The sequence below is a fragment of the Hoplias malabaricus genome, chromosome 10 (assembly GCF_029633855.1).
Source record: "Hoplias malabaricus isolate fHopMal1 chromosome 10, fHopMal1.hap1, whole genome shotgun sequence".
Classification (NCBI taxonomy): domain Eukaryota; kingdom Metazoa; phylum Chordata; class Actinopteri; order Characiformes; family Erythrinidae; genus Hoplias; species Hoplias malabaricus.
Genome location: NC_089809.1, coordinates 28908984 through 28933966, shown reverse-complemented (window position 1 = coordinate 28933966; position 24983 = coordinate 28908984). Strand labels below are relative to the sequence as shown.

Sequence of the window (24983 nt, the reverse complement as noted above, 5' to 3'; positions counted from 1 at the left end):
GTCCATTTGTCTTGTAATGACATGTATCTCAACTACTTCTCCTTATCTTTATTCAAATAACATGACATTGTTTTTAATAAAATGCCATTCATTCCTCAGTCAGTATGTTTCATAAATTAAAACTAAGTCTGGACTTTTGTGTTCTGAATGAATCAGGGAATCCAACACAGGGAATCCAGTCAGAACCGAAATCATTTGCATGTATCAGACCTAGTAGTAGTATTAGTAATATATAGAACCTAAAAAGAAAACAACAAAAATAATAACAACTATTAAATTAATAGACATGACAGTAAAAAACCACACACACAAACCGAAAAGATATAACATGAAGCATTAGCTTATTGTGCCTGCCCTTTTTACTTATCACTAGCTAATTAACGGTCCTTTTACTTCTCTAGACTTAAAGCCACAGTAATGATAGCAGCCTCTTTAAAGAGAGCTTGGTAACGGTCAAACGAAAATTACCCATGACACAAGCGGTATAAGTAAACGCCAGGTGAAACAACATGAGATGTGCCCTTTAAAAACAACAGTGTCAGTGTATGACCGCCATACAACTTTACAGAATACTCGCATGAGGACGTGTTAAACACCTAAGACCTTTATGACAGTAGAAGAGGGTCATTTCACCTCTTATCTGCGTCTGAAAACGCTCCTCAGCTCATCAAACTCACCACCCTCTAACTGTCAAGTTACATCAACAAAGACCCCAGCTTCGTGTAAAACGCGCTGTGCTGAGATGTAGTGTTAGGGTTATCTGTCCAACTGAAACTAAACGCCAGCTACCTTCCTGCAATAGTACTCCATTTTCTACAGTGACCTGTCTTATTTTAGGGATTGGGCACAAACGGTTCAATCACACTCTGCCGTGAAAACGTTAACACGGTTACAGGAAGTCCTGCTTTATATCCACACGGGCTAGAAAGACTATATAAAAAGTACTGACACCGTCTGGATTTTCTCCTGGCGTCTCTTTAATTCAGACGTTATGTTACGTGCCTCTCTATCTGCCCGATAATGGACTTGAGCTAATGTTTTGTTCGACTGTACACAATCCTTCGCCTCTCTTCCCACAAAATATTCAGCGGCTTTCCTCTCGGCGCTTCCACTCTTAAAAACGTATCCATGTGTCCGTTATACGAGCCGAGCCGAGCCGAGCCGACCCGGGAGTGTGAGTGAGTGTCAGAGCGGCTATTAGTCTCTATGCTGCGGTACCTGACACAGCTGTCCGCGCGTGGAGGCTCCTTCACTCGGCGGCGGAGTGGAGTACGCTCCGCATCCCGCAGCAGCTCCGTGTCCTCCGCCGCTTTTCTAGGCGCTCTCTCTCACTCTCTCCGTTTCTCTCCGAGGCCGGACTTCCCTTCACACTGAAGCCGCAATCCCACATTCAGCTGACGACCACGACAACAGCTACAGCTACAACAATAACAACAACTACAACTAAACTACAACTACTAACGTTACAGCAGCGGCAGCAGTCTGAAACCCAACGCAAACAAGTTCGCGCCGCACCGCCCTGCACGAGACGCCCCAGGGCACCGCCCCCTCCACGGTCCAGCCACTGGGACGCTCTCACATGCTAATCCTCATTAATATTCATAAGGCACTGGCTGACCGGTCGCTCACATTGGCTGAAAAAGTACCTTTGTTTCTCCCCCTTCTTTCTGTAAGACCACTCTCGCTAGAGGCTGCTGTCAGATGACGTCATGGAACATTCCCAAAATTCCAGATTTGTAGAATTTGAAAAATACTGTCCTGAAAATTCCTGCTGAGCGGAAGCAGGCGGAAAACACGCCACTTCTGGGAGTGCAGGGGAATAGTTCCGGGAGCTTTTGGATAGCCTAGCGACGAAGTAGTAGCTATGCATGTCTGGGCCCATGTTCTCTTAATATTCCCTTTATAATGAATGCATTGGGATTGTGCACCATAGTTCATTTTAACAATGTTACAATGATTAAAACGGTCTAAAATTAAACAGGATGCTGTAGGTGTTTCTAAGGGCATTTTTACACCTGGTACCAATCTAGTTCGTTTTCACCCTTAGTGCGGTTTGTTTGGGCAGGTGTGAATACTGCATCTGCACTCGGAAGCGGACCAAAACAACTGTCCCGGGATTCTTGAGAGGAGGCCTTAGGACTTAGTTTCAGTTAACTCTTTCCTATGGCCCACTCATTAGTAAGTAATTTGGGTGAGAGTACATAGTGAAGTGTCCACTACGCAATAAACCCATAACTTATCTTTGAAGGAACATTCCAAGTGGAGTATAATTCTCATTGTTCCCAACTTTTGTATTATTTCTCAGATAAAATAGTTGTACCAAGCATGGCATTTGTTCTCACTGATTTAGACAAACATATAGAGCAGTATTTGGCAAGAACCTATTGGATTTTAAGATTTCTTGTTCTGGCAAATCATCATGATAAGCTTAGGGAGACATATTGTTACCAAAGTTAAGATCACTGTATAATGATTAAGTTGCTTTTTTCAGTGATCTCTAGCCCTGCACACTGACAGGCCTTAACAGTGCAGCACTGATGTTATTAGTGCTCTCTTCTTTTCTGATGTACTGCAGAGTGCTATAAAATATAGTAAACAGAAATATATACGGCAATATATAATAATGTCATTTTGTATTACTGTAGTGCTAGAAATGCTAGTTTAACTTCAGACAGTCCTTTGTAGCCCAGGGAAGCACAGGATTAATTACACTCCATCAAAACTCTAACACCAAGCCAGTTCTGCTGGGCCAACTGGTTAGGTGTCTACTGATTTTTACGAGATCTGATTTTCCTCTTCTCCTCTCAAATTACACAGCACTGAGGCTGTTGGTTTACTTTGGCAGCACTGTACAGGCAGGGGTCTGTTTCCCCTCTCCCTGTCTCTGACTGTTTGTCTGTCTGAACGCTTCTCTCTCTCTCTCTCTCTCTCTCTCTCTCTCTCTCTCTCTCTCTCTCTCTCTCTGCCTGTCTGTCTTTGTCTCCTCAGCCTGGGTCCATCACACTCCATACACTCCATTCCATATTATATATAATCTATTACAAACCTCCAACCTGTTTAAGTTAGTGTTTAAGATAAAGAACATGAGTAAATCACCAATCATAACTAATTTGTGGGATCATCGCTGATATCATGGCCACCTTAATCCAGGAGTAGGCAAGGCCACTGAAAGTTAGTGGATAAGACAAGCCAATATCTTTTATATTTGACATGCCATTTACATACAATATTGGACAGTATTCTATTTTTATATCTGTTCAGACAAATGTCATTTTCAGAGGATGAGGGAAAGCAGTCGAGCTGTAAAATGCATCAATGTGTTATACTGACAGCTTTCGTTCATGAATAAGTTATGGACAGTCTTTCAGAATCTACTCATTCCGTGGCTAATTTAACATTTCTGAAGTGTATGGATTGAGGAGCATATTGCTGCTGTCCAATGCACAATGTTTATCTCCAAAAACAGTAATGTCACAGTAGAAGGAAAAAAACCTTCTGAACATTCAGTGGAGGTCAGTGTAAAAATATTTAATTCCAAGTAAGTTTCAACAACGGGGCGACAGCAGGTAGTGTCACAGTCACACAGCTCCAGGGGCCTGGAGGTTGTGGGTTCGATTCCCGCTCCGGGTGACTGTCTGTGAGGACTTGGCGTGTTCTCCCTGTGTCTGTGTGGGTTTCCTCTGGGTGCTCCGGTTTCCTCCCACAATCTAAAAACATACGTTGGTAGGTGGATTGGTGACTCAAAAGTGTCCATAGGTCTGAGTGTGTGAGTGAATGTGTGTGTGTGTGTTGCCCTGTGAAGGACTGGCGCCCCCTCCAGGGTGTATCATTGGCCTTGCGCCCAATGATTCCAGGTAGGCTCTGGACCCACCGCGACCCTGAACTGGATAAACGGTTACAGATAATGAATGAATGAAAGTTTCGACAACTTCTATTGGTCCATTCACCATGAAATTTGCTCAGATGACGGGGTAATGTAGTAAATTAAAATAAATAAAAATAAAACATTCAAGATCCTAGGACAATGTAGAACAACATTATAGAAAAGTGGGAATGTTTCAATCAAATTCAACTGTAAATTGGGAGAAGATTCGAGAATATTTTGAATGAAAAAGAATGTTCTAGATTAATGTGAATAAAATAGAAGGATCTAGAAAAGTGTGAATAAGGAGCATTGTAGAAGAATGTCAATGTAGAAAACACATTCCAGAACAGTGAAGTGAAGGTGTTTCCAGCGTTGAAACTCTTCAAGTAATGCTCTTTATTCACACTGTTCTAGAATATTTCTTTTTTATTCATATTCTTCTAGAAAGTTATTTTTCATTCACAATGTGCTTGAACATTCTCTTCCATTTACACTAGAATTTGTTTGAGGACAACAACAATATGAATGGGAATAGAACAATGTGAGAGAGAAAGAGAAGAATAATGAGTGCTCTAGAAGAGTGTCAATGCAGAAAATACATTCTAGAACAGTGAAGTGAATGCAAAAACCCAGAACACTGAGTGAAAGGGAACATTCTAGAGCACTGTGAATGTTTGAGAAGATTCTAAGGGTCTGAGAGGAAGAAATGTTCTGTGAAAGTGAAAGAAGAAGAGCACTCATGTAAAGCATCAGTCAGAAAGAACACTCTACAAAAGTTTGGCTAGAAGCAGATAGTGGAAGTGTGTGGATGGAAGGAGAACACTTCTGAAGACATCTATATCTGTGTAATTCAAGGAGAACCTTCTAGAACCGTGTGAATGAGGGCAGACCACCAACAATCACATACAGGTGTGGCAAACAAGTGTGGAGGTTTATATACATTCTCTAGACTTTAAGAGCTCTATTTGCAACTCTAATATACTGATGTGCAAATTTAAAGGTAACGTCAGATGGACGATAAAGTGTTCCATCATCCGGTGCAAGGGGAGGAGAAGGAGGAAGAGGTGATGGCCTTAGAGCAATCCTGCAGTGTGCTGTAAAGTTCACCTGGCACTCAGGTGATGAGTCATGGCTCTCTGGGCTCTGGTCTTGTCATTAGATGCCACCACTGCTCAGAGTCCCCGCTGAGAATGAGGGGGCAGCCGGTCTATCGTCATGGCAGCCGCTGACTCACACAGGACGCCATGTGGAGGGGGAAGCTGTGAGGAAGTGGGGGGCTCGGACTATTGTGGGGGGAGAAAGAAGGGTCATTGTTTTTAATAGCTGCTCGGATGGGTTTATGCTCATTCCCAACTTCTTCCCGAAATGTGTGTGTGCAGCTTCAGTAGAAAACACAGAACGTCTTTGTACAGTTTGCTCCTTCTGGAAGAGCACTGGCTTTGCGCTTCTGCATTCGTATGTGCCGTGGATAATCTTTGTTCTCAGAGGGGGAAGTGTCACGGCTCAGAGACAGAGAGATGCACAGAGAGAGATAGAAAAATGAGGGGGATACAGAGAGAAAGAGAGTAAGAGGAAGAGAGAGGTAGAGAGAGAGACAGACAGAGCAGCAGCAGGAACACTACAGGGTAAGTGCTCCACACAGTGACAATATGATCCTAGCAGGCTTATGTAACAGGGCTGCCTGCATGCTTCTCTTCCAGCAGACGACCGGCACGGTGAGTGTTATATAACTATGTTAGTCTCCCCTCAGAGGCCTGCTGCACATGCGCGCTGAAGGATAGAGAGAGAGAGAGAGAGAGAGAGAGAGAGAGAGAGAGAGAGAGAGAGAATGGGGCAGGCTGCTTTGACTATAACACAGTCAATGGTGATGCAGAGGTCCAAAGAACAATAACATCTGACAAATAAAATAAATTGTTGCACATATGCATCTTAAAAGGCACATATTATACATCTTTTTCCACAGATTAACACAGTTCCCTGTGGTCGTAATTAAACATCTGTGACATGGTCAAAATACCACAAGGATTTGGTAATTTGCTTTGGTTAAATACCACAAAGATCAAAAAACAGGACTTTTCTTTTCTAGGAGCAGACACTGGTTTTTAATCATTTCTGCTTTGTTCTGTTTTTTTTCATTCGCATTTTCGCCACATTTAGTACACATTTCTCTGTGCGTGCTCTGTTTGTTTTGCTCCTTTTAACCACATATTTGCACTTCCATATTAATATGGGTCTATAAGCACTATAATTGGAGAAACACGAGTCCAGAACTGTGATTGTGATTGACGAGGACTCTAAAGAGCCTGCTATCTACATGACACAACACAAACTGACTTACTTTGTCATGACTGGGTTCTTTTATTTAACTGTTTGCTTCAGATACTCAAATTCATGTGGTAATGCATTCAAAAAGTGATTTTTTTCATAATGTCTATTATTTAAAGGAATCTGAGGCATCAAGCATTAAAGTCATTTTTAGCCATAATATTTCCTCGTTTCTCGTTTGAAATCCAGGATTCTGATGTTGTACATGTTTTGTTTTAAAACCTGCCACTCACTCCCCAGTGCATATGGCCCATGGACACTCCCTGGCAAAATCAATATATTATGAGGTCATTGATTCTGTGATGTCATGAAAACCAAAGCATGTAAAGCATTTAGAGCAGTTTAGCGTCATATGTTCCAGTTGAAGTTAAAAGGAGTGTTTTAATTTAAATTGCTATTTCGATCATTTAAATATATATGTGTTTTAAGACACAATAAAGACAACAGCCTGTTTTCCATGTAATTACTGAGTAGGTCTTAGAATGAGGACCTATAAACGGCCTTCAGAGATTAATGGCATTGTATTCAAAGGTTCTCAAATGAGATAAATATAGCTATCGTCAGAAAAACAACATGTCCTTACATCTTCTGCATTTGTGTTTAATTCACATCTGGAATTCATTGCTGGAAATGTTCATATTGATTTGAAGAATATAGATCCATAAACATATATTTTCTAGAAAAGACTGACGGAATACAGTTACTTTAAGGTGAATTCATAATGGACACAGATGTTCTTTTGTGCGGCCACATCTGGTAAACTCAGTAGAAAGGAATGAAATGAAACACTTTGGAGCGGTTTCATGTTTCTATTTATGAATGTTATTTAATAGGTTCCTAAGAGTACTGATTAATTCTGTGTGTTGTAGTGAGTAATACATACTTTCTACCACACATTGCTGACTGCTGTTAGCCTTCAACGTGTAGTCAGATTGATACAGTTTAATACTGACAGGTCAATAGTGGCAGGCATCAACTCCTCCAGCGCTCTGACGCCAGGCTAGAGGTCCCAGGGAGTCTAATGGGGTGCTAGTGTTGGGTAAATGTTCTTAGTGCACATGTACCAGCAGTGTCCAAACACAATTAGTAGTGCTCCATACAGCAGTGTAATCCAATGTGCCTGGGTCTTACACTTAGAATGCAATTACACCTCTGACAGGCACGCTCAGTCATTTCACAATTAGAGCAGCATTTGTGCATCCACTACAGTCCCAAACACAGCTGAATATTTTCTATGAAAACCCACCATGGCAGGTTCACTGAGTGTGTTTGCCAACTTTGGATTAGGAACAGACTGAATTACACAGTGCAAAGGAAAGTCTATACCAAGAACATTAATCTTAAGTTTTATGCTTTGTTCTCCAGCTTGATTTTTTTCATTCCCACTGATAAAATTGAAAACTGTAATGATGACATATTTCTTTTTCTCCCATTGGCTGTTTTCACAACAGAAAGATCTGTCCCCTTGCTAACAGGACCAGTACATCAGCCAATCGCAAAATATTGCAACAAAATGTAACAGAAATGCATCTGTTAAGTAATAACTGCAAGTCTATTAGCAAAAATGTAATTATCATTATTAAAGAATATGCTATTTCAGCTGTTATTAAGAAGAGGCCACTAAACTAGGCTTGGTGGTAGTGGTTAGAGTGGTACTACACCGGATTTGATTTATTCACTTGTTTGATCTTCTGACATATTGTAATGATGGTACTGATAATATTCATTCAGCCTCCTGAGAGCAACATTGTGTTAATAGCCAAGAGAGCACAACTAGCTTCTTATTCTCTTGTTGTGTAGCGTGGGTCTCCTACTCCTACTTTACTTAGCACAGTGGTGGCCAACATAGGGGGTCTGTTGGTTAATATAACAAAAATGGGCTGTTAGCACTGTCCTCTAGGTGTGTTTAGCTGTCCCATGACATTGTGCTAGCAGCAGTTCAAAAAGAATTTGTTGACTGCCTTCACATGACTCAGAGGAAGCTTGCGCTAGTCTTTACCCTATCAGCTTGGTAGCATGTGTGACAGGGATGAGTCCTGACTAAGCTGTGGGTCCGGCAGTAACTAAATATGAGTGAGGGTCGTCTGAGAACTAGATCATAATATTAATGTTTAATTTGTAAATATAATAAAAGTAAGAGAGAGAGCAGTGGATAAGATGGAGACACTGAAAGTAAAAGAAGGCATATAGCCTAGAGAGAAAAGCAAGGATTGTGATGTAAATGAATGAGTGAGCTTAAAAAAAAGGGGCAAGACGAGGCTATTTTTGCAAGCAGAGTAATGTAAACTAGGAATTTTCTTTAACAATATGGTGTTATTTTAATTTTCTTTTACCTTGTGTAACCATATGTTTCACATATAATTTGAGTCTGTAAGAGTACATAAAGTTTGGAAGTGGCCAAATGGAGGAGTGAGAATGTTTTTTTTACATTTTTAGCATTTCTTAAGACAAACATGATGCATAGGTTACTGTTAACAGGACTTTCGAAAGAACACCGACGTTTGGGAAGTTTGCCAGGTGCTCAGTCTAATCTTTATAGCCTTTAGAAAACAAAATAAACTCAGTCAGTCAGCAGGACTTCCCAGTGAACTGCCAAGTTGTTGAATATTCCTTTTTTGTCTAGCTTAGAGGAGAGCAAACAGCTTCAGACCCAGCCAGAACCAAAGACTCAGCTGAAGAGTACAATTTCCAGAGGAAGGTCCTGGAGTGTGCATTATCCTCTTCATCTAGCTTTGTTTTCTTGTGGTAATGAGTTTATACTTCTGGAAACGTCTGACCTACACTAGACCATGTTCCAGTATGCCAAAACCAGACAAAGTGGGGAAACTAGAGGTTTCTGCCGCTAGTAACGAAACTGACTCGCTGGAAAAAAAGAGGCCAAAGACTATTCCAAATGTTGCTCTCCGGTAATACTGCCAATTCAACACTGTACTGTCTGGGAGAAAGTAGAATGTGGAGTTCTACTGCCTACTGCTCATTAGGTTTTACAAATTACAACAACCATGCATCACTACTTCCGCAGCTTCCATACATCCATTGTTTATGAAACATTATCTGCTTTTTATCTTCATAATCGCAGATGAAGTAATGTCCAATAGCCATTAACATCCTTTGATGATAAATCAAGCACATAGTTAAATGTATCCTGAAATGGGTTTTAAGAGTGCTATGCACAAAGGGGACTAAGGGAAATTTCAATCAACTTTAGGCCATTATTATTATTATTATTGTCCCATAACCGTTTAATTGCACTACTATAGAGGGTAAATAACAACAGGGCTCATGTCTATGGGGCACATACCACTTGACCAAAGTAGTCGAGCATAAGAAGCTCACTACATGATAAACTACCTTTTGTTTATGGTCCTAACTACAGTCCAGACCATTTTAACCCATTGTGTTTATATGCTAAATCAAATGTTGTAGGACCAGGACATTGTTCAGTGCCCCCCAAAAGGAAACTCTAGCCCTTGGAAGGTAATACTGTGAAATTACATGTAAAGCAGTGTAGTTTATAAACTACACTATATATATTTCATAGTGTGTTGACAACTGCTCATCCAAAATGTTTTTATAAGTTAAACTTATTAATAGGTAGTTTGTCACCATTTGCTGCAGTAACAACTTCTAACCTTCAGGGAAGGTTTTAAAATACATTTCTGTGAGGATTTGCTGAAATTAGGCCACATTCAGGGTCAGGTACTGGTGTCGGATGAAAGGATTTCAATCAAAACCCTTATTGCAGCTCATCATAAAGGTACTGACCTCACTGCTTCAGACCCTCAGTGCCAGGGGCCTTTACATGTCTTCAGCATGTTTGGCATTCAGCATTGTTAACAATCACATTTGCAGCTGCTCCAGAGAAGGCCATTATACGCCATGCTTTTCTGTTGAGAATGACCAGCAATGACCATGAACTGAACATGTCCACAGTGTACATAAACATAAATTATAAGTGAAGCCTACAAACTTGTGGATAGTGTTTTACTTTGTCATACCCTAAGAAACAATCCTCTCAACTGTGTCTACGTATGATACCCATTAAGTAGTACACACACACACACGGTGCACTGGTGGGGTGCCAGGTGAAAGTGCACAGTGCTCAATACCCTCCTTGTGTTCCAGCCGCCCAAAACAACTCCACAAGTTTGTGGAATTTACCAAACATGTTTATATTTTGCATTGTTCCTTTGAAATGGAACAATCTTTCAAACGTCCATGCCTGTGATTTTCTTAGCTCACTTGGCAATGGACAACTCATTTTAGCAGTACATTGTGTCAGACGGCTAAGAATGGCTAGTGCTGTAATTGCTTGTAAATGAAAAATGGTCTTATGATTAGTGAGGCCTGAAGCATAAAGACAGATACAAAAAGAGGCCTAAAACCATGCTGTAGCTTAAACACAAACATATTTACTTAGAAGTAGGAAAATAATGGTGTAGTGACAGTCAATAGTAATCTCAAGTTCTGAGTATAAAGAAACACAAAGACAAGCCAACTGCACAAAAAAGCAGTCCTGCTACCAGCAAAGCCAGTATATATGCTGTGTTTTAGATGCTGGCATTCTGATCAACCAGCATGATCCTGCAGAACGACCAGCTAAACCAGCAACATACCTGCAAGCAATTCATTGCCAACTAATCTTTTTTTTTTTGGTAACTATTAGTGTCAGTGTAATAAATTACTAATACAAGTAATCACTTCAGAGCGTTGAAAAATACATATCATTGATGTCTGATTAAAATCCTGCATCTGAATTATTGTCAGTTTTTAGTTTGGTGTCATTTGAATATTTCATGAATGGTCCAATATAAATGCTCCAAAATGACTTGGAATTAAATTATTTTACATGGACCTTTCATTGAAACTTTAGATAATTTTTCCTTCTCCTGTAAAGCTGCTATTTTGGAGATGCATGTATTTTACGGGAGAGTGACAATTATTTCATATTACTACACTACAAATTTATTTATTGGCCTGCTTCACTGATTTCATATCAGAGATATCATCAGCTGCACATCAGTTCCACCTAGTGGACACATGACAATTATAAATCTCATCCTTCCAAATAAACTCCTTTAACAGGGAGTGTATCCTTCATTTGTAGAACTCTGGAAAGACTTTATACCAGACTTAGATCATTGCTGAGAGAAACTGTATTCAGCCAGATTAATGGAGTCAGATACTGGTGTTTAATGACTAGATCTGGTCACTACAACTCCTCACAATGTACTAAACAGACCTATGTCACTCTAGAGAACTCAGTATCAGAAGTTGGCAAATCTTAAAGAATCTGGCTCAAGAGAAATGTAGACGGAAGCATATGGATCTGCTGTAGACTGGTTTATTTAAATAAAATCATAGGTACAAATGTATATAGATTTAAATGATACTTAAAAAATGATATTTGGGTGCAGAAACATTGTGCAACAGCAGTATTGTTTAATCACGAATGGTATAAAAATGAGGAAGGCACTTCTGACTTCAGGTCCTGGCCTGGAAGCTGTTGAAAAGCCAGGTTAACAACAAAGGCACTTTAAGTGCATCAACACTTGGGAACATTTGACAAGTTGTGGCTAATAAAATATTAAAAATGTACCATCATGCTCCTGTTATTTACTTCCTTGGGGCTGGAATGCCAGATACATCTACATGCTTCATTACTAACATTACAATCTCATTGATTATCAGATTACAAAGTCTTCCAATGTCACCACAAGAACAAATTTCTCAATACAGGCTTTTGACTATTCACAATACTTGCAGCAAAATACTCTAGAGTATAGAATGCTATAGAGGTAAACCCAATGCATATGATGCTCCATCCAAATTAATACATATTCATTACAGGAAAACAAAAGGACATTCAAAATCTATAACATTTACAGCATTTTCATCTCTTACAGGAATCCGTGTGCTTGCAGGAAACAATGTACAAAAAGAGTTTTAGAAACAAATCACAAATTAACAAAAGTCAATGTTTAAAAATTAAGAAATATGAAAATTTTGAACAATAACAAAACTTCAAAAGCAGTACCAAGCCACTAGCTCTACTCTAATTCACTATAATCACATCCTATCCAGCAGTGAAATGTTACGTAGTCATTACACTACACTGTAAAGCATGTTTTTGATAATTTGATTATCTTTAATCTACTAACGCACCACCGCACAAACACCTCTGACAGATTAAAAGAGCACCACCAAGTATATTACGGAGAGTGTTACAGCTGTGACTGAGAGCAGAGAGCAGTGTGTTGCAGTAGAGTAGGGTGTGTCACATTAGGCTTATCTCTCAGGGACACTGCCACTATGAGGCTCTAGTGAGGGTCTGTACTAGGAGAAAGTTGCCCCAGTGGCAAACACTTTAATACACCAGTGTAGATGTGTGTGACAGACTCCTGTCATGAAATGCTTAAGGACAAAGTGCTTGAAGACTGAAATATTGAAATTCGACCCCCAAACTGAAGAGAGGTTCCTGTAATGTGCATTAATTCCAGGTAGAGACGGTTAGTAGCAGCAGTAACATGCATATTCATATTAATGAATTCGTGGCTAGACCACTAAGCATATGGCCTCTTGTGCAGCTTTACCTGTTGTTTCAAAAGTAGACAGTATTAGGTTTGTTTAGTGTTGTATTTTTAAGAATACAAGATGTGATTTTAAAAGAATCATGTGTGTAAGCATAAAGTTGCACCAGTAGAGAAATACATGCACAATCGGTACCGAGTCACAGGGCGGGGGGAGGACGGAAGAGGAGAAAGAAAAAAAAAAAGGAAAAGAAAAAGGCACCCAAGGACACATTTTTATGTCACAAATATATGAACGTCATGTGAGCGAGCTAAATGCATCACTCATTCATCTTATATGATATGAATTATCCTTCTTGTTACATGTTAGTGGGTACAGCTACACAACATCAAGATAAAAAGTAAATAACATTCCACCTCACATAAAGGCCTACATATGCTGGCTCAGCTGAAATCCCTGTTGGTGAGGATGACTGGGGCTATGAGGGTCCAGAGATACAGTGCCAGACCCAGCCAGCTGGAACAGATTTTTACCCACACCGCAGGCATGCTGCTCGCCATGGCCTGGGTGGTAATGTCAGGCCTGGAAAAAGAGAATACAAGTAAGGAATACTGACACTGGAACTGCCAAATCTGCTTCTGTAATCTGGAGAAAGAGATAAACTTACCCTAACCAATATACTCATCAAAATTCCTATCTTACTCATTATGATATCATATAATACATATGTGCTCAACCAAAAAACACAAAAATTACAGTGAGGCAAAGTCACACTCACTTGTACCAGTTGGTAAGGGTCATCATAATGTAGAGCGAGGCCAGCAAGAGGTGGAAATGAAAGAAAGAATAACTGTAGGTGACACCATCCTCCTCATTATCCACCACCCTCCGAATACCATCATCACCTACACTGCTCTCCACTTTTGCTGATTCCTGCCCCTCCTCTGTTTGCATCAGCCGGTTCACCTGAGCGTTACTGGATGAGCGGATACTGTACATAGAGAACAGACAGTTAATTGGCCCCACACTCAAACCTTTACATATTTAAAGTAGAATAAAGGGAGGCAGGTTTCAAATTAGCTGATCATTGGATTGGATTGGAACAGATCCGTTTCAATGACACTTGTCTAGGGGTGGGATTTATTAGGCAATAAGTAAAGAGTCAGCTTTGAAATTTTATGTTGTATGCAGGAAAAAGGCCAAGTTTAGGATTCAAGTGACTTTGCCAAGGTTCAAACTCTGATCATATTGTCATATTGTTGTGTTCAAAGCCAGTGTGCAGTGGTTGATCTCTATCAGAGGTGGTCCCAGGAAGGACACCCAGTGAAGCAGATGGGTCATGGGAGCCTAATCCTCACACATGCACGAGGGGAGGACACATTAACTTTCTATCATGGCCAGCATTAACTTTCACAGCAATCTGTGATACAGTAGCTGTTTTGTGTGATTGGACCAGATGGACTAGCTTTGGCTTCCCTCGTGCCTCAGTGAGACTTGAACACCCAAGACCGTATACATGTTCACCGGTTATCCTGTGTTGGATCACATTTGATATGTAGTAACTGCATACTTGGAATGCCCCTGTAGTTTTGGAGATGTCTGATCAAAGCAGTATTCATTCATTCATTCATTTTCTGTAACCGCTTATTAAGTTCAGGGTCGCGGTGGGTCCAGAACCTACCTGGAATCATTGGGCACAATGCAGGAATACACCCTGGAGGGGGTACCAGTCCTTCACAGGGCAACACACACACTCACACATTCACTCACACACTCACACCTACGGACACTTTTGAATCTACCTGCAATGTGTGTTTTTGGACTGTGGGAGGAAACCAGAGCACCCGAAGGAAACCCACGCGGACACAGGGAGAACACACCACACTCCTCACAGACAGTCACCCGGAGCGGGAATCGAACCCACAACCTCCAGGTCCCTGGAGCTGTGTGAGTGCAACACTACCTGCTGCACCACCGTGCCGCCCATCGAAGCAATATGATGATCACAATTTGAAACTTGACAAAGTCACTCAGGTCCTTACGACAACCATATTTCCAGCATCAACTTCAAGAACTGACTTCAATTGCTACCTAATATATACCACCCCGTGACAGGTGCCGCTGTAATAAGATATCAAATATTATTGAAATCACCTATCAGTGGTTTTAATCTTGTAGCTGACAAGGACGTTTAATTTAAGTGTGTGTTACAACAATCTCTATTAGAATCTCTGTTAAAACAATCACATCTCATCTCACTACAGCACCATCAGCTTAATCTATCAAAGCTGCACTAAGTAAGGTCTGCTTTCATCCAGCAACCGCGTCTCAGAATATCTTAAGGGACACGTTAAAACACTAAGCCTTTGCACACACGCATAAATGCATCACTCTGTAAAGGGGAAAGTGAATTGAAATCCCAAAATAAATATAGACAGCTCCTGTCTAAGATTAGAGTCAGTCTTAGCCACAAACAACTATGTTTTACAGACGACATTTTAACCAGTGCAGCATTCAGAAGCCTTATATATGTTAGAGTGGCAATAAAGATCCAAGTTTCTATGTCAGTGGATAAACGTGGTCTAAAATTTGGAATGTCTGATAACAATAACCTGGAATTTCATATGTGATATGCTTGTTGTACCTGGCATAAAGAGTACAAAAGAGGAAAATGATCAATCCCACGATGCCTTGGGCATCCCACCACTGCACCATTCCCGGGGCACTGGTGGGGGTGGGCTGTGAACTGCTACTGACGTTGGACACGAGGCTGAGCAGGCTGGGGTTACACTCCCGATCTGATTGGGCATCATGGAAACAAATTAGTGATTTCACACACAACGAACAATGTTTACACTCAACTATTCTACAAACTTACAAAAGATAATGACACATATTATTATTATTATTATTATTATTATTATAACAACAACAACAACAACATTATTAGTAATGCAATAAAAGTTGACTTCATTTTGATTTTATATACTTTTTAACAACAAATACAGGACCTTTATATATACAGTTAATTAATATCATTTATAACAAATAGTGGGCTACAATTGTTTAAAAAAAACGTTTTCTTAAAAATGGCTACTTCCTTAATCTTTTCTAAATATGTCTTACTACAATGTTGTATATAAATGTGTCAACTCAGCAAAACTGTGACGTACTAGGGGACACTAATAAATGCTTTTTTAACTGTCTCCAAAATGTAAATGTCTTATAAATGTAATAGCTTTAATGTTCTTTTAGCTAATAGGAAAATTTATATACAAAAGCCTACTGACTGACAAGCTACATAAACTGAAAACAAACACTTAAACAGATTGACTAAACAACCATGAATGACTTAACATCGAGACAAAGACAAATTCCTTTATAAGGTTGGACTATGTGCATCATGTGGACTGTCAAAAAATATTTCAGCTGAAGCTGATGCCTCTTTCGCACATGAACTCTGGAGAATTTCTAGAGAAGCTCTGGGGTATCCGGTCTGGAGATGTCCCAGGGTGGTCTTTCACACATGCAGCTCACAGTGGGAGATTTTGTGTGTCAGCAGAGCTCTCTCAGCGGGAAATGAAACACATGCTTTAGGTGTTGCGTCTCTGCAGCGTGTGCAAGAGAAACCAGATAAAGTCCGGTAATGCCCACAACGAATGTTACAAGTGATCACATTCACACATACAGCTCCTCTGGGTAAACTCTGAAACATTTCTGGGTTACCGTGCATGTGGGGAAAGGGGCATCAGTCTGCTCTGAGAGTGAGACAGGCCACACAATACAGTTTTAATTAAACATTTGGGATGCACTGATATGGGGATTCCTGACCAAGCAGCTATCCAATCATGTTCTCAAAGCTAAAAAAATATATTATTTAAAAATGTTTTCATATGTATACATTTTTGTGCATAGGTATTTGAATTTGAAAAATCCTTATCCCATGCCCATATCAATGATGCCAGTGCATTTACAACAAAAGCAGAAGGACACCCACCCTGTCATATGCTCCTGCTAGTTACATTTTATTGACCCAATCACTTAAAGCAAAAAACTTGTTCTTTGTCTCATTTTAAATGTCCGGCTAAACTCTAATAAAAGAAAACTACTGAGGTTGATAAAATATCTATTCCAGTGCATAAAACTCACCAATAAAAGCATACACCTGAAGATGATAAAAGAAAATATGAATAACTGTAAAATAAACATAAGACTAAAGGTGTAAAATGTAAAACTAGGGTTAGAGTTGTGTGTATGACTTACTGGGATTGTTTGTCATAGCAGACCATGTGACATACATGGTGTATAAAGTGATGAGAGAGGACTGGAGCAGACCAGACTGAGGAGAGGCATCCTGCGTGGCACAAAAAGGAATTTTGAGATGTACATCTCAAGCAGCAGTGTTAATCAGTTTAATCCTGTTTTAAATTGAGGCTCATAGTAATTAGTATGACCCAAGAAAACCTGCATGTTATCTGGTTATTTTGAGCTCCTATGAGCAAATCTTCACATTTGTCCACATTGTTGCACAGGATAACGGAATATCCTTTCTGATTCTTAGTGGTGGTTGTCTAAATTAGAAGGTATCAAGATTATAAAACAGCTGATGCTTGAGGCACTATTTGCAAAAATTGTGCACCCAAAACTTGCCATTAATGCTGTGTATACGCTGACATCTGCATGGAATGAATGAAGCTTGTTCATTATTTCATAGAACCAAATGCAGATCAATGCCTGAATCTACCTCTGTGTGGAGTGCAATGTAACAAATTGATGAAATACCACATACCTGTACTTTGGGCAGGATGGATACAATTGAGATGATGACACAGAAGATGAGGTTTAAACTGATAAAGACCTTGTGTTCAGTGCAGCCATCAGGCATTGTGTAATACAGGTAGAAGAGCACCACGGCAGCAAAAGCCAGGGCATAGTGCAGGATAGTGAAGAAGAGGAGACCTAAACACACCAGAAGCTTTAAGTTACTTCTTAAGCAGGACACACCCTGTTTGAGGTGTAGTTTTACATGTAGCCTAATGGAGGTTTCCTTACCAAAGAACCAGCATTTACTGTTGCCTTCCTCAGCATTTCTCACCCACACCTCATTCCAGGAATGAGCAAAGTCAATCAGCAGGATCAGCTGGATCAGGATGAACATGAAGGAGCCCACAATACCAAAGTAGAACCAAACTGTATAAGCAAAAGGAAGAAAAACAAACAAATACAGAATAACTGCTATTAAAAACAGTGACTAATGAGCTAATAGGTTCAGTACATAAGTTTCCCCTGCTGTGTCAGAATACTCAATTTATGCAGTGCTTTATTCCTAATCAATCTCTCTAATTTAGGAAATGACATGACCACATGTTAATAGTGACCTCGTGAAACCCAGTACCTTCAAAACTACAAATTATATTAGAAAACTGGCATTCAACATAGCATAATACTTTGGGATAAACAGTTTTGCTCTGTATGTCAGGATGAAACTTTTTAATTTCCCTCATCGTGGGCAATTTGATGAGTCGGTTAAATAGTTCTTGTTTCATGTTGCTAATACAATAGGCCACAACAATAACATCATTTCCTATTTTCAAATACCATATTTCTGCATTATTCAACATCTCTAAAAGCGCCATATAAAAAACAGCCTGTAACAGCCTAACAACTGGGAGCAGGAACATTCAATTACCCAGAGATTCACTTCTATTTTCTCACCACACTTGTTCCTAAAATTCCATTTCCATGACAGGGACTATATTCACAGCCCATCATTCTTGTCTGGTGAACCATTCATGGCCATTTTCCTCTATTTTTTTGTTAGTATACAAAGAAGAAAATTGTTGCACCCCACATCATTTTCAACTTGGTCCAGCATACATGCTTTAAAATGTGACAACATGCAATGACTGCATGATACAGCATGTCAACACATTGCCCACCACATAAGCCAAATAAAGTCATTTGGCACATCAGGATTCAAACTTCCCAAACAATAAGATTTAAAATATCATTTAACAAGTACTGAGGTAGGTTTCTGTTGTTGCTTTCCTCTTTAATGTATTTTCATCTTCTGTGAAATATTCTGTGCTGTACAAGCCTCTTTCATTAAAAAAAAAACAACAAAATAATAATAATTCTACAGCACAACACATTCTAACATGTACATGTACCATTATGAAATGTTCCATCTGGGATGAAGAAGGCTCCGACCGTAATACCAACGAGGATCAGAAATTTAAAGAACCAGAACCTGCAGATATAAAATCAAAATAATGAGATCATTAGACTTCAAGAATTAGGGATGAACATATTCTTGCAAAAGAATTCTGGATAGAGGCCCAGCAAAACATGCTATTTATGAACTACGAAGAAAGCCAGAAATTAAACCGTACCCATTCTGAATGGCAGCGCGAGGGTCTTTGCTGTTCCTTACACGAATCATTATAACAAAAAAGAGAAAGAAGAAACACGCCATGGCAAAGCACATGCGATACACTGATTTGTAGCCCACAATCACATCACAGTTCACATGGTTCTCTATGCCGGGTATTGTGCTTCCACCTTGACAGAATCCAGGAATCTAAAAGAAATGCAGTTTTTAAAATAAATAAATAAATAAAAAAGTAAGCCTCTTTATGTACTAATATCTACTACCACATCACACAAGGAGCACAGATGGAGTGGTAGCAATCCTACCTTGCGAAGCTGAGTCTCCATGCCAGGTAGGATCATAATAATAGACACAAGTGTTCCCAGCAACAGGAAGAAGGAGAAGATCAGCCGTGTGACTGTTGAGTTGTTGGATGACGGACAGCAACCACACAGAAGACATGGAGCTGAGCCACATAAACATGAGGCCTAGAGGAAGGAGTGTCAGGCAAACAGAGAAAGAGGGAAAAGGCAAAGAGAGTGAGAGAGACAGACTGGTTAAACCAAGGCCAAGAATGAATGGATCATTTCTTATAGGCACCCTTTGACACCCCGCCCCCATCCCATACAAAACACTGAAATAAAACATACCAGCTTCCTCCAACAGTTAATGGTTTAATTATTAACCTAGTTTAACGTGAACAGCAGGGAGAACAAATATACCTGCAATCACTTTGGACCTGTGAATGACTCAGGTTGGGGTTGGAATGTAAACAAGAACCATCATTGTTTTTTTGATCCGTATTTACATGAACAGGTTGCGTGACGAGGGGGACCTTCTTCCATAAGGATAGCAATGGATTACAAGAGGAGTGTCTCATTACAATGGCTCCGTTTACTCCATTATAACTCACGAGTTGTTGAATCATCTCCAGTTCTGACATTTGCCACTACACCTACAAATCTACACCATACAACGAATAATATTCAGTATTTAACGGTATCAGAAGTAATTCCTTTTCTGTCCTCCACTGAGTTGGTTTTAAACTTTAAAAATATTACAACCATCTTAAAGATAGGCATCAACTAAACTTGAAAAAGAGATCAATCTCCAAGAATGTGAAGGTGCCATAAAGCTAACGATACATTTACAAGGACATGTTAAAAAACATAAAATAAATAAATAAATAAATAGAAAGACCAGGCCAGACAAGACGAAAGCGGGTAAACCGCTGATATTATCAGAATATCCTGTCAAAATGACACAGGTAGAAAACAATTCCCTTTAAATAGCACAACTCGGAAATAGTATTAGCGGGGTATGAATAAAAACACGTCCTGTTATCAAACGTAATTACAGTAATTAACGACGTTTACCGTTAGACTGCCACAGCGTACTAAACTCTTGAGCTAACGTTAGTCTACCTGGACGATATTAGACCGCTAACGTTACATTTCTACAGACTGAGCTGTTAACGGCAACAGGCCATAGAGCTGTTGTGTGTATGCTGTAGTAAATGAAGAGTAACACAACACTTACACAACTCGCAAGTGAACATAAGGCCATACAAGCCCCCATAGTTCCTCAAATGTTAATCCGCCGCAGAGGAATCAGTCTTCGGCCAGAAACCACGACGCGAACCAAGCGAAGGGCCGAGAGAGACGAGCTGTCATAGAATTACTGCTCTGAAATTCACAAAATAAAAGTCCTCGAGCAGCGACTACAACACGGACACACAGACCACTCTCTCACGGTCACGTGGATTGCTACTTTAATGAATAGCTTTTCCCCAAAATCAAGTGGAGGGGAATATTACAAATTTGCTTAATATTGTGGAAAAAAATGAATTATTGTCAAAAACAATAAAAAGACATAGACCACTATAATTTAACGAAAAAATTAATTCAATGAAAACCTTTAATGAAAAATAATATTCTAGGGATATATCAACATATATATCTACACCAGCTTTCCCAAATAGCAGCCAACTACGACGGAGTTTTAGGGCCACGGCATTTAAATAAATAAATAAATAAATAAGATTCCGAGAATAATGTCAGAATTCAGATAATAATCTCGGAATAATTCTGAGAAAAATCTCGAAATAATTCTGAGAAAAAAAAGATTATTCCACGATTATTCTCAGAATTCGGACTTTATTCTCAGAATCTTTATTCTCAGAATAATGTGACATTATTTGGGTTAAAACTGAAACTACAAGGCAATTCCAATGCTTTCCTCTGCTTGATTTTGAAAAAAAAAAATCATGAATTCATTTATCCATTTCAGGGTCACTGTGGGGCCAGTCCCCCCAATTAATAAATCGATTGACATTTTTAATAGTTTCTAACTATTAAACGCATATTCTCTCTCTCTCTCTCTCTCTCTCTCTCTCTCTCTCTCTCTCTCTCTGTGTGTGTGTGTGTGTGTAAAAAATTACTCTATTCAGTGTTTTCCAATTTTTTGGCGATACACTGTAAAACCATGAGAGTAAATGACTGTAAACGTTTAAAAAGTTTGAATATACATTTAGTATATTTCTGGCAACCAGCTGCTGATTATAATTCTATGGATTTTTTTACAGTGAATATATTGATGCAAGAAAATGCACAAGTTACAAATTTTAATATCAAATAACAAAAAATGCCACATTGAAAATAAAAAGTGCAACAGCCTGAAGAAAGAAACTGTACTTTTGCTGGAGTTGTACCATAATATAAAAACTTCACTAACAGTAGCTTCTTAGCCCAGCTTGGACTTTATATGGTTTGACTGAGAACAACAGCTTTTGCCAAAATGATTTCTGGGTTTCTTTCTTGAAGGACTCATTGTTTCAGTGGGCATCTAGGGGGTATGTTTTCTTTTAAATAGCTAAGTCCAGCAGTTTGTGAGCACTTCATTTTAACTGCAGCCTAATTTGACTTGTGCCAATGTTTGTGTTAGAAATGCAAATTACAAAACCAGAGTTTTTTGCTAAACATTCACTGAATTCACAACATTTTCCACTAATCTGATCTGATAAAAAATATACTACTCATTCAAATAATATACTTTTTGATGTATGTTTATGAAGCCTGAACGTCCATCTATTAAACAGAAATGGTTTAGTAACATCTGAGATATGTTCATTTGATACAAAGTAAAAAATCTGCTACGTTTGGTGATTTCATGTTGCCAGGTTTGTAGCATTTACTCCCCATGCTCTGTAGCATCTTGTGTCTGGAGGAGTCTTAGGTAACAGGTGGATTTGGCAAACATTAAATTGTGGACTATTTTTATTTGTTATTAACAAGCAGAAATATGTATGGCCCTGGATCAGTCAATACAACCCTATAACGCCAAATGATTTATGATATACAAATAATTTTAGCTATCAGAGGGCTGGGAAGGCCTAATACCAATTCAAGTGATGTGACTGATTTACAGTGCCCTGTAAATAATCCTTCTGGACAACCGTTCAGCACAGATTCACGAAAGGCATCTCTGAAACGATTTTGTGGTACACCGTCCCCCCCTACAGGCACCACGTTGGTATCGTCCTTCTTGACCGCTCTCGCTCTCTCGCTCCCTCTCTCATTGCACGACTAGGAGCGAGAGGGAGACATGCTATCAGGCATTGAGGCTGGTGCCAGGTGGTCCAACTGCACCTAGTGCATCATGAACGGGTCCATGCTGTAGATGTCACGTATCGTCTTTGTATAATTATCTCCGGTAAGTTAAGCTTACTGTCTGTTTATTTCATACTGTGGGGTTTTCACTGATTTTATAAACAAATGGCGTTAGAAGCAGTGTTTAATTGTCTCCTTTCTTTAGCAACAGGAAACGTGTAGAAATGCTCAAAAGCCTCTTAACCCCACTGAGTTGTGTCGGCTTGTAATACGTCGGTGTGTATTTATTCCCAGGACGACTCGAAACACAGTCATTATGCTTAAAGCAAATAAGAATGGCCTGCTGAACCTAAAAACTAGAGTCATTGTTATTACTCAGCCAGCAGAGACAGAGATACTGTAAAACGATACAAGTGGCTACTTGGCAACAGAGAAGCGCTCTGGCCTTCCTCTGTACAACACTGTTCTGTACCAACCTTCTTTCTGTTTCCATCACAGAACTTACTGCCACACATCACTGAAAGATATGTTTTTAGGCCTTTGTCTACAGAAGGTTTTTTTTACTCATGACATAAAAAGTTGCCTGTTCACCACATCTATTTGTGCTGTATTTTGAGGTTATATTACTTTTACAAACTCTATGAACTATCTATTTATTATCACTATGAAATCTATAGTAAAACTTGTGAAAATCCATGTGAAATCCCTACGCTTTTTATGAGGAGAAATATCAGAGTACCAGGACAATTATTTCCAATGCACCTCTTTTTTTTGTGTCTAGGTGAAAGTACAGAGATGTTAATGATATCTCCTTTTTAGCCTTTTCTGTGTGTATGTATAGGTTTCAAAGTCATTGGCAGTTAGCACACTTTAAGTTCCAAAGAGCCCATAGTGAGTCTCCAGTGAAAGAAGTACCCCACCATGAAACTGCACTGGTCCAGTCAAATCAGTTGAGAATTTGGCCCCAGAGGCTGCTGTGCTCCCTGTTTACTTCCACTGTCATACAGGGTCTGTCACGGCTGGCCCCTCTTACACAACAATTTTGCTGAGCTTTTGAGGGCACACTCTGACAGTGATGACCATCAATATTGCTATTTTTGCTCTGCAATGTACTCGCTGAACAAAAAAAATATGGTCTGAAGGACACTCTCAGGGCCCTGTACACTCATGTCTCCTATTTTTATTTTTCTATAACGCTGACCTGGGCATCAGCTTCATGTGACATTTTCTTCTTCTTTGTCTTTTTTTTTTCCATTTAGTGTTTGTAGTCAGGTTTCGATACCCAGCCCTGGTAAACACATCAGACTTGTCAAGTGCCATGAAATGTGTCTGTGAAAGAGGGTTGTTTTGTGGTTAATGTCTGTAACCTGTATTAGAATGCACCAATTATGGGAGCATGTCCTTTAAAATAATTTTGAGAACTTCATGTAAACCTCTAAATATATTTGTCTCATGAGCAGTACTTTCATATATTTTTAAAGAGGCAGTGCTATTCAGGCATTAAATTATAATGATTGTTTATTCATCCAAAGCAACACACTAGACAGAACAGAATGAAGGTTCTGAGAGAAAGCAATTTTAGGGTTCTTCAACATGGCCATAGGCAAGCTATTCTGGTGTTGGGTTTACATCAAAATAACGTATAATACTTATGTTTTACCTTGTTAAATCAGTATATGTTCAAGAGCATATGGACAAAGTGTAATCTGCGATATAGTGAATCATCACAATAGAACCCAAAGGTTATTGTAATTTGCTGTTGTAACAAACATCGCCATAAGTTCAGTTATGTTAAATTACACTGAAATTGCAATTGTTGGCTGATATGAAATGTGCTGAAATGTACAGTACATACAGAACATGCCAATAGGAATACATTGAAAATGTGTATATATAAAGGATCAATTAGGGTTATGTCTAACTTGATTAGCATGTTAAGAATGCAATACAATTAATAAAATATTGTGATTCTAGTTAAGTAGCCTAATATTGTCCATATGTTCTGCTCTTCTGGAGAACAATACTTATTATTGTTAAATACAAAGGAAAAAAATGCCATAATTTGCAGGCTTTTGAAAAGTTTTGTCATTACAGTTCCTCACTCTCTGTTAAATGTAACGTTGTTGATTCTGGGGATTGGCTTTTCTGTCCTGTTTGTTTACATTCAGTACGTGTTTAAAGTTTAACTTAAAGTCTAAGTTTTTACTCACTGTTTAAATTACCAAAGAAACTCATTTGTAACTTGAGTTGTTTTGTAGCACTTTTGGTTGATGTTTACTTTCAC

At 39.2% G+C, this 24983-nt stretch overlaps 2 protein-coding genes across 2 annotated transcripts in view; both read right to left on the bottom strand.

Moving 5' to 3' along the window:
- Positions 1-1484, bottom strand: part of LOC136708188 (transcription factor HIVEP3) — a 60019-nt gene extending 58535 nt beyond the window's left edge. The window contains exon 1 of the mRNA XM_066682539.1: positions 1219-1484. The gene's annotated coding sequence lies outside the window, so the exon portion shown is untranslated. The remainder of the gene's footprint in view (positions 1-1218) is intronic.
- Positions 1485-11524: 10040 nt separating this feature from the next.
- Positions 11525-20781, bottom strand: serinc2l (serine incorporator 2, like). Its single transcript, XM_066683346.1, has 10 exons — positions 20631-20781; positions 19418-19579; positions 19114-19301; positions 18892-18971; positions 17774-17911; positions 17511-17680; positions 16985-17075; positions 15366-15519; positions 13500-13712; positions 11525-13303 (listed from the first exon to the last, which is right to left on the bottom strand). The coding sequence occupies exons 1-10, from the start codon at positions 20667-20669 to the stop codon at positions 13165-13167; spliced, it is 1374 nt and encodes a 457-aa protein (XP_066539443.1). The 5' UTR covers positions 20670-20781; the 3' UTR covers positions 11525-13164.
- Between the last annotated feature and the right edge of the window lie 4202 nt (positions 20782-24983).

Bases quoted from the DNA above. Each gene is read 5' to 3' on its own strand.
- serinc2l (XM_066683346.1), bottom strand. From the start codon at position 20,669: ATGGGGGCTTGTATGGCCTTATGTTCACTTGCGAGTTGT. The intron at 19,580-20,630 runs GTAAGTGTTGTG...TCCTTCCTCTAG, and splicing joins TATGTTCACTTGCGAGTTGT to GCCTCATGTTTATGTGGCTC. The intron at 19,302-19,417 runs GTAGGATTGCTA...CATTTCTTTTAG, and splicing joins TGGAGACTCAGCTTCGCAAG to ATTCCTGGATTCTGTCAAGG.